This window comes from Lactuca virosa, chromosome 1 (assembly GCF_052849685.1).
Source record: "Lactuca virosa cultivar CGN04683 chromosome 1, Lactuca_virosa_CGN04683_v6, whole genome shotgun sequence".
Lineage (NCBI taxonomy): Eukaryota > Viridiplantae > Streptophyta > Magnoliopsida > Asterales > Asteraceae > Lactuca > Lactuca virosa.
Genome location: NC_136426.1, coordinates 99,587,908 through 99,598,193, shown reverse-complemented (window position 1 = coordinate 99,598,193; position 10,286 = coordinate 99,587,908). Strand labels below are relative to the sequence as shown.

The following is a 10,286-nucleotide window of genomic DNA, read 5'->3' as shown; positions in this document are numbered from 1 at the left end:
TGTTGATATAAATTCAAGTTTCTTTACGTTTTAATTTAATTTTGTGTATGTTTTCATGATTACTTTATGAATGTGTCTTACGTATAAATCCGGTCACTTATAATACATTTTCATTCGACGGTATAAAGTAGAAGTTATCTAACGGTACCGACCTTTATATTAATCTACCAACAGATACAACAGTATCTAACTTTTATCAATAAAATCGTTAATATTCAACTTAAACTCATTTGTCACCACAATAGGCAACAAGTAAAATCTTAGTTAAAATTTAAAAATAATGTGTGCAGTTTCACACATCATGATTCAATGAAATTTTATTTGTGCAATTATGTTATCTCTTTGTATATTTTAACATATTCCACAAAAATTATTATCCTGTAACCTTTTGTATAGGTTTGTAAATCGTACAAAATTAGGGAAGAATCCCGCGTTGCGGGGGTTGGAGGGTATTTCATAATCTTATTTAAAACAGGAAATAGTAACAAACTTTAAATGTTTTACATATACTCATAGGCTTTTCAACATACAGTGTCTTAATAAGAAAAATATCGAAAGTACAATGATGTAAAAGAAAGAGTGAAAGTAGGATGCTACTTCTTGTATTTAGCTCTATAAGAATCTGTAACATCATTTTGCAAATATTACAGATTTAAATGCGAAAATGAACCCAAGGGTAAATCCATAAATATATCCGGCTAATGAGTTCACACCCTCTTTATGAGCCCTTAATACCAATTGTGTTGCACTGTTGTTTGTGTAAAGGATAAAAGCATACATCAGTAACCTAATTTACAATGAAATTGTTAAATTTTTATAAGAACAAATTATTGAAATCGTCCCTATGGTTTGGTCAAATTTGCATGTTTGGTCTCTAACTTTTGTTTTGCACTCGGACCGTCCTCATAGTATAATTTTGTTGTGTGTTTCGTCCCTCCCCGAGATAAAAAGACTATATTACCCTTTGTATTATTTTTTTCATTTGTTTTTATTATTTTCTTTGTTATTTATTAATTAAAGAAAATCAGTTATGTGACTTAAAGACATGTGGGCCCCACTCATTCTCTTACTTGTACCACAAACACCACATGCCATCGATAACCACCACAGTCCACTGAAAACCACCATCGGCCACCTATAACCACCACCGGTCACCGATAACCGCTACTCACCGATTCCCACATCATCACCATACACCTATTCTAGCTCCACTAAAACTACATAATTGATTTCATCAGGTCACAACCTAAGTTCATGTCCTAAAAATCATACTTAAAAATAGAAATCAAAACCATAACGATATCAAATTTTGAAATCAAAAACCTAACCAAAGTTAAATATGAATATCCCAAAATCAGAATCTAAGTTGAAATGAAAACAAGATATGGAAATCAAAACCCAAAACGTAAAACCTAACATGAAATCGATGAGGAAAGAAAAACCTGATGAAACCCCATAAATAAAATACGATTTCCAAAAAAGTGGTGTTAAACAGGAACGAAACTCAGTGAGATGGTGGTGGTCGGAGGATTTTAGCGGACAAAGTTCTCCACCTGCGACGAAGTTGTGAAAACCAAAATCATAAGAGGGATTCCCAATCGATAATCAATTACTTGAATGCACTGATTTCATGAAACAATTTCTGGAACACAACGGTTTCACAAACTTCATCAATCTCTGGAAAACACTAATTTCAAACCTAAGAGACGGATTTCAAAGGAAGAAATATATTGCAAGATGAAGGTGGCAGCGACTCTGTTTCACATCGACTATGGAGAACAACAGATAGGGATGATGGATGATCTGTTTGTTGTGGTTTGAAATGGTCGGTGAAGACAGTTTGCAGAAAAGAGAAGAAAGGGTGAACGGTAAGGACGGGAAGGGACTGAGGTTTTGGTGAGGGTGTTGAGAAGAGGTGGTTACTAAGGCAACAACTGTGTCGGAAAAACGGCAATGGTCATCGGGAAAGCGACGATGGTCTCTCGCCGGAAAGAAGATTTGGGGAAAACTTAGAAAACGTAATGGAGTCGGTGGATGAGAATGAAATTGGGAGTGGAAGGGTCTTTTTATTTTATTTTATTGTTAATAAACATAAAACAAATAACTAACAAAATTACAAAATGAATGAGAAAGGGCAAAACTGGCTTTTTATGTTTGACAAGGATGACCGACGCAATAAAATGAAACTGTAGGGATGGTTCGAGTGCAAAACAAAAGTTAGGGACCAAACACGTAAATTTGACCAAACCACAGGGACGATTTCAGTAATTTGTTCTTTTTATAAAATGATTCAATAACTTATTGCAATGTTGCCACCCAAGTTCGTGTGCCTTTTTATGATGGTTAAGAGATTTTTAATCATATACATTGAGATAAGATGCTGCAATTGCACATAGGTATCAGAAAAAAGAAATGGAAAATAATTTGAGGATGAAATGACTAAAAACTAAAAAGTAATATGTTCTCTAAGCTAAATAAGAGTTTTTTTTTTATAATTCAATGATGTTTAGTTAGAACTTGGAACTATTTATGTTGAATATTCCTGCATTGAGAATCTATGATTCAAGAATGTTATCCAAATAAGTGGTAGAGTTTGAAAAAGTCAAATGCATGGACTTTTCTCATAAAAGATTGTAATAATATATTTAACCTTATCTTCCAAAACATCAAGGAAAATTAAATTTGTTTTTTTTTCTTTTGCTGCAACAATGCTGATTCTTTGTTCCCCTGATGAATAGTAATTGTGAGATAATTATAAATATAATCTAAATTAAGAATCTGTAAAGCACAGTACCTGAACCCCAGTATCCTTCACAAGCATCTACATTTCAATTTATAATAAAAATTTATATTATTAAACAAACAACTCTAAAGGGTAAAATAGTAAACTCCAATAGAGGGAGAGAGATGGAGTTAGGTGAAACCTGACTAATGAGGTCCTTTGCAGCTGCAGAAACTAACGGTTTGGAAGGGAACTTCAAATCTACTTGCCTTATCCTGCAAAATTGAGTCCAACAATCTGTATCAGATATATGACATGACACACAGTTTTTGTTTAGAACAATTTCTGAACATATTACATACCTTGGAAGATATTTTATGCCAAGCTATGGCTGATTACCTTTTCATGGAACAAATCTTGGAAACTGGTACTTTCCCATGTGAATATCGGATTGAAGTGTTGTCGATTATACTGTAGAAAGTGAATTAATTACAACTTTTGAGGAATAAATGATATGAAATATGAAGATAACAACTTATGACTTTATCTAGAAGTGAGGTTATCAGCCCATTGGCGTAATCAGTCTACTGAAATCCACCAAAATTGCTCCACTAATGGCTTAACAGGAGCTTCAGAGATAACTGACCTTACTTCATGTCGCCTTTCTGTTATAAGAGCTAATTTTTTCTTCTTTTTGAAACCTGATCAACACTTGTAAAAGGAAACACATTACTCATTGTTCATTGTATATAGAAAAATATAGAGCCTAGCACAAAAGAGTGGGGTTTCAACTTTCAAGAGATATGGGAAACGACTTTTATTACATCCTGCCATAAGCCAAGTACTCAACATGTATGTGGTTGACTGTTACAACCCAACAACAACAATTAAGAGGGTGAAGCTATATTCTGACTTTAGTAGCGTATAGAGAACTTACGGATTGTGAATACTGATGGAGAATTTGATTTGCAAAAACATATGAAAGTAGTATGTAGTAAGTTTTTTTTTATCTCCATGGTTCTCAAATTCATAAGGCAATTTTTTGTGAAAATCACCGTGCCCCAATCGATTTCTGTCAAGCAAAAACCAAACACACCAATCGATTTCTGTCAAGCAAAACAAACAAACACCCATGGATTCCATGTAAAACATTAACCCCAAAAATCCATTCCATTCATAACTTTCTGTCAAGAATCAATCCCAAACACCTGCTTAAGCCTATCAATTTCTATCAAAAAAAAAGAAGAAGAAGAAGAAGAAGAAGAAGTAAACGACCTGTGAGCATTCGAGCAAGCCACCACCGGAGCCCCCTGTCACCACCTTCGTCCTTCCCCTGCTTCCGTTCATCTTCGTCCATTCGGTCCTTCGGTCAGGCAAGAAACCGAAAACCCATTTTGACTTGTACCCTAGTTCTTCTACATGACCGGTCAAAGAACAGAAACCCTTTCCCCTGGCACCACTCTCTTCCCCTCCCGTCGAGCTCATTGATGATGGGGCAATCATCGGCATCGTCTCCGCCAGTGGGTCGGTTGGGTCCTTGGGCGGGTTGTTGTAATCAGGCGTTGGTGATGGCGAAGTAGGTTGCACCATATGTGTAAATGACGGTGTGACATTGGCGGTGACATCTAGGGCTCGAGTTAAGGTGGAGCATTTAAGGCAGTGGAAAAGGAGGAAGAAAGAGCTTTTCTTCAAGGAGCACCAGAGATAAGAGGAAGTGGAGCGGGAAGGGAAGATCAAGTGAGAGGTGATGGAATGATTGGGAAGTAAAAAAGAAGTGGTGGATTGGATCGGTGGCTGTGACATCCCAAAATCACGGTCAGTAAAGACCGGTTTCATTTATGTTTTTAAAATAATTTCAGAGTAAATCCTTAAAAGAGTTGTGGAATTTGTCCCCAAAACAATACATGATAAAATAAGGTTTATCAAAGCATTTCTTAAAAAAATGTATTTTCATAATATATCAAAACTCGGGATGTCATGTTCCGATACAGACACAAAAGCATAAACAATAAAACATAGACCTTATACAGTTATATATAACTACAGGTTTATAAACAAAAACACATTCACAAGTTCTCAAACTTATGCTCTCGCGCCACTACCTGTAATATAAAGAAACTGAGTGGGTCAGGCTTGGGAGCCTGGTGAACATATAGGGTTTTCAACCCACAATAAATAATTATATTTAATTTCACCAACCAACAATAACCCGATTACCCATTCCCATTATCCTCACTTTACGTCCCTATGACAACAACTATTACAAGGGACCTAATCTACGATTTTCATTGGGACGGACATTACTACAAAGGGGTTTCCTCGACAATAGATGTCCTAAAGGCAACCATGAGGGGGATAGAATACAACAAATGAACACCCAAGTTCATTACACATACAGGTTATGAGTCTGCCAGCGTTCCACTGAACTGTCTAGAAAAGTCTGTGGTCGTCATCCATATTCTGTTGGACGACTAGATCACAATCACATCGAGGCCTCTCATCAGTTTATCACACATCAACTATCTACCCAAGTTCTACCCAACATTTTTGTAGATAACAAAATACATATGCATTCATATGCAACTTAAAAACTGATAAGATACTCATTCAATACTCATTCCAAATAAACAGATAACATATATACACGTATATTTATACACACGTAACACGTATTCTAAAGTAGATACTTCATATCTATGTGTTAGAAGAAAGGGAATATACACTCACTTGATCAGAAGATGATCGGACAACACTAGTCATTGAAATTTTGTCTTTTGAGAAAAACAGAAATGAATACCATCTCCATAATTCAACCCAATGAGCAAATCATGTCCATCTTTAGCATCTGGATCAAAAGCAAGGGAAATGGGATTTGAAGTGCTGAAATTTATAGACTTTATAGGATCCTGCATATGACATTATCACATTAGATCCAAATTCATGTTGATTGTTGAAGGTGAAGTAACTAGTAAGTACCTTATCTTGAGAATTCAAATCACTGATGAAAATTGCATCACCGATGTTGAATATCAAATAAGTTCCTTTTCCATCAAAGTTTGAATTGGGTGTATAGCTATTGGTATATGAAGAACTTAATGATCCAACTTTAGTTGTTCCACTTGAAGATTTTCTTCCACCATTGCCTCCGACAAAACTAAGTGATCTACTACCATTTCCACCACCTAAGAACTTTGCTGATGCTAATTTTACACCACTACTGATGCCTATACTTGAAGATGAAGATGACAGAGCATGGGTTACAAAGGTTAACTTAGACTATTACATCATCATTAGTGCTTAGCTTGGGAACGCGGGCGTTACAGTGGTTGTTGAGTCGGTGACACCAACGTGTAGCGGTGGACAGCACATCAAAACACGTGGATTTGAAGATAGCAAGAAAGAGAAAAGCCCCCAACACATTAAAAAAATTGTAGTTACAGCAAAGTAAAGGGAAAACCACAAAAAAATGGTCCAATATGAAGAAAGTCCTGTTCACCAAGGAGTTTAGAGTTAGTATATTATATAATAGTTGACAAAATCCATTTTTACAATTTTGTAGAATATGATATATTAGGATTTAATGGTAAAAGGTAGGATTGCATTATATATATATATATATATATATATATATATATATATATATATATAATTAAGTTCAAATGAGAACACTAAATAAAATAAAAACGTGAGAACATCATTTTTATGCTATTATTTTACTTTGAATTTAAAAGTATAGTATTGTAGTAATTACGATGTGAATATATTCAATTTTATATTATTCTATTATATATATATATATATATATATATATATATATATATATATATATATATATATATAGTAATTTAGTAAATTTTAATGTGAATGTTAATATTTGATTTTTATATATTCGTTGATGAATAATTTCATAAAGTTGTACATACAAAATTTTAATGTGAATATTAATGTGTGATTGTTCATATATTTGTTGATGAATCATGTCATAACGTTGTATATACAAAATTCATAGCAGAATAATAACATAAAGTAGTGTTTTCACGTTCTCACTTTATTTAGTGTTCTCATTATATATATATATATATATATATATATATATATATATATATATATATATATATATATATATATATATATATATAGGCTTAGGTTATTATATTCAAAATAATTATTGTGTTATTGTATGCATAAATGTGAGCCAATCATTTTACTTATTTTAAAAAAGTGATTAATATATATTATTTAATTAAATATAATTGAAAAATACCATCTAATTTAACTAGAAGGGTATTTTAGTCAGTTAACATAGATTTAATAAAGGAAATTTGCATATTTTAAGGGATCAAAGATTCTATTAATTTTAAAAATCTGATCTTACAAATTATAAGGTTTTTAGTTCGAACATTCTGACAGAATATGTTTGAGTATGTTCAAAAATAACAAAATTTCTTGTAGAATAACAAAATTCTCGAACCATCAATTGAAGAATTAAAACAAAAATTACATTAATTCTTATAGAATACATGTAACAATTGCTAAGAATTACATTTATTTTTAAAGAATAAAACTAAAAAAAATTTCAAATCTGAAAAGAAAAACATCAAAATCTAAGAAAAACACTAATACATTCTAAAAGAATAATTTGCTAAGAGGCGTCGTTCAAATTTCGTGGTCCGTTCTTCTAGCATCAGCTTCTGTAGAAAATACAATGAATAAATTAGTGAGAAAATATTCATACTCCATTCCAACATAATTGGAATTCGTGATTCCATTTTGATAGAATTGGAATTCATTTACCAATAATTATATTAATTCGGGGGATTCTAACAGAATATGTTCATGATTACCATAAAAAAACATTATTTTATGATAGAATGCTATAAACGAAGAAATATCATTCAGTTGAAACATTTTAGCGAGCACTTGGTGTGCATGAAAACAACTTTCAATTCAGTTGAAGCATTCATCTGTCAAATAAGCAACCAAAACAACCATGATTTGTGTTCAATCAATCAAACCCAAAAACTCATCTAAACCTATTGATTAAACTTCATTGATTTACAGTAAATCAATCACATTAGACAACCAATTCACATTAGGTATTCTGATACAATATTTAACATGAATCACAAAGTAGTCTTGGAAAAAATATAGTTCTTACAATAGAGAGAACGATAAAAACACCTAATTTAACTATACTAACAATCGGTTTGGGTTGAAGTATAGCCCTAATTAATCAGAATGTGATCAAATTTAAAGCAACTAAGAACGATACCTTTGTGAAGACTTCTGGTGGGTTCTTTTGATGGGTTTTGAGCAAAACATCATTCTTATGGTGTACATGCAAAACATCAGCCCCCAGAAACCCTAAATTTCGATCTTTAAGCAAGGATAATTCACAATAGCATCAAATACATCAAACAAACAGCCATGGCTCTGATACCACTGATGGGTTTTGAGCAAAACATCATTCCTATGGTGTACATGCAAACCCTAATAGCTTTTGGATCTAATTTGTCTAATGAACATGCAATTGAATATCCAAAGCTATAAACCCTAGATCTAGCATACAATTAATCATATTAACATAAGAATAGGGTTTAGATCTTACCTTGATTGTTATGTAGCAATAACAATCTCAAATCCTCCTTGTAATAGCTTTAGAAAGCTTAGAGTCACAAGTGTCACTCCTCTAATGGCTCACAAACACCAAGAGCAAGAGGATGAAGAATGAGAAGAGAGGAGGCACCCAAAAACGTGTAGAAACCCTAAGGAATCAGTTGGCCACGTTTTTGGTGCCCTAGGGGTCCTTAAATAGTGAGGCTATTAGGGTTATCTAACAAGGAAACCCTAATTTGACTGCTTAGGCCCTAAGCAACCCATGGACTCCCTCCTTAGAGGCCTTGGACAATTTCTAATGGGTTTCCCCATAGAATTCGTCCACCCCTCTAATATGGAGTCCATTAGCCCAATATTCAACTATCATACATTGACAGTTCTAGTCCCTTAAGTTTAATTAATGTCTTTTAGCCACAAAATTAATTCTTAATTAATTATTGACTAATATTAATTAAACAATATGATTTCTCCTTTAATATATTATTCTCATAATATATTAATAAATCATAATTAATCCTCTCTCTCCATATTTCATCCTATCAAGTTGCTTTGGTGAAGGCAACCCAAAAGGACCATGCACCATCGGGTCAAGTACATACCAAAATAGTTATGGACTTAGACACTAATCCAACAGTCTCCCACTTGGATAAGTCTAATAACTATTATGCGTATGACTTCAGATCCTGATCTGCAATCGTAGCTTTCAAAAACCGCTGTCAACTCTGATCCTATCAGAAGCGTGTCCTTTAGATAAGGGATCATATATTCCTCCATTCTAGATATCGTATAGACTGAGACATGGATTTAAATCATTCTCTCTGTCTATGTGTTGTTTCCCGATTTCCGATTTACGACGACTGACAACAGACTACAATTGAACACATCAAATTAGTCCCGGCTTGGCCAAGCGCTTAGGTGCCATCACTAAATCATCGAGGGGCCCACAGATATCGCTTTTATCCTACTTAGGGTAAAAGGAACGGATAAACTTCGACTCAATGCTGGCTTGCACTCACTCACCGAATCACACACAACAATATGTTTTATAACACCAAGTTACTGGCGCGTTTACATATGATCAATGTGTAACCAACTTGCAAGATACAACTCACACATCTCGGTTTCAAGAATATACAATATTATCGACTCACAATCACTCGTGATAAAATCCATGAAGTAATCCAAGTGAGCGTGGGTTTAATCCAATGCTCAAATCATATTCATAAGCACTCATGAACGTTGCAGCAAACATTTGCTTATGTCTAATACACTTTAGACAATCCACACACCAATTCACGACAGTCTTCATTCATACCTACTTCCAACATATGAACGACTGTGGTCCGTTCGAATAATTTGATTGTTCTGAACCAATTTAATTATTCAGGAAGTCAAAACATGCAAAGTGAAACACAAGAATAATACTAATCCCATATGGCCCCAAACTTTGGGTATAAGTAAAACATTTTATTTAATCACCATATTGATTACTCATTATTTGTTGTTTCGGGTAATCAACTTCTTACTTGAATTATTACTACACTTGTCCCATGCTCTCAGCATGCACACAATGTTTACCTACGGTCCTTACTTTGTGAAATAGATCAAATGAACACATTTCCAATCATACTCATTTCACAACTCCCAATCCTTATCATAAGTATAAGAATATCAAATTCTTGTTACTTATGCTAGATTCTAACATTTTATGCAATGATTCTTTCGTAAAGTCATAGCTCAAAATCATCAAGACTTGGCCAATCTCTATCAGAAACAATTCTATAGATATGATGTCTCTCACTCAAAGTACATTCCTTTGAACATCCTTCTTGCATAAAAGTTTCTAATCTAGATATAGATTCTCAATATCCAACTCCCAATATGGAAACATTTCCATATTTGCCATATGACAATTCATTCTTAATAGAATCTTATCTATTCATAATCA

General features: G+C 33.5%; 1 protein-coding gene across 7 annotated transcripts; it reads right to left on the bottom strand.

Moving 5' to 3' along the window:
* Nucleotides 1–415: 415 nt before the first annotated feature.
* Nucleotides 416–4,479, bottom strand: LOC145152860 (uncharacterized). 7 transcript variants are annotated; one of them, XM_079075436.1, is made up of 7 exons: nt 3,998–4,479; nt 3,660–3,828; nt 3,369–3,423; nt 3,122–3,193; nt 2,925–2,997; nt 2,795–2,821; nt 416–748 (listed from the first exon to the last, which is right to left on the bottom strand). In XM_079075436.1, the coding sequence occupies exons 1-7, from the start codon at nt 4,310–4,312 to the stop codon at nt 719–721; spliced, it is 741 nt and encodes a 246-aa protein (XP_078931562.1). In that variant the 5' UTR covers nt 4,313–4,479; the 3' UTR covers nt 416–718. The 7 variants fall into 7 exon arrangements, 4 of the variants coding, with proteins under 4 accessions (XP_078931562.1, XP_078931561.1, XP_078931563.1 ...); XR_013733408.1 differs by lacking the exon at nt 416–748 and adding an exon at nt 2,600–2,727 and having other exon boundaries at nt 3,085–3,193; nt 3,998–4,457; XM_079075435.1 differs by lacking the exon at nt 416–748 and adding an exon at nt 2,600–2,727 and having other exon boundaries at nt 3,998–4,458.
* Between the last annotated feature and the right edge of the window lie 5,807 nt (nt 4,480–10,286).

Coding starts and splice junctions, on each gene's coding strand:
- LOC145152860 (XM_079075435.1), bottom strand. CDS start 4,312: ATGGTGCAACCTACTTCGCCATCACCAACGCCTGATTACAACAACCCG. Junction 2,998..3,121: donor AAGATTTGTTCCATGAAAAG/GTAATCAGCCAT, acceptor TCAATTTTGCAG/GATAAGGCAAGTAGATTTGA. Junction 2,728..2,794: donor TGAAGGATACTGGGGTTCAG/GTACTGTGCTTT, acceptor ACTATTCATCAG/GGGAACAAAGAATCAGCATT.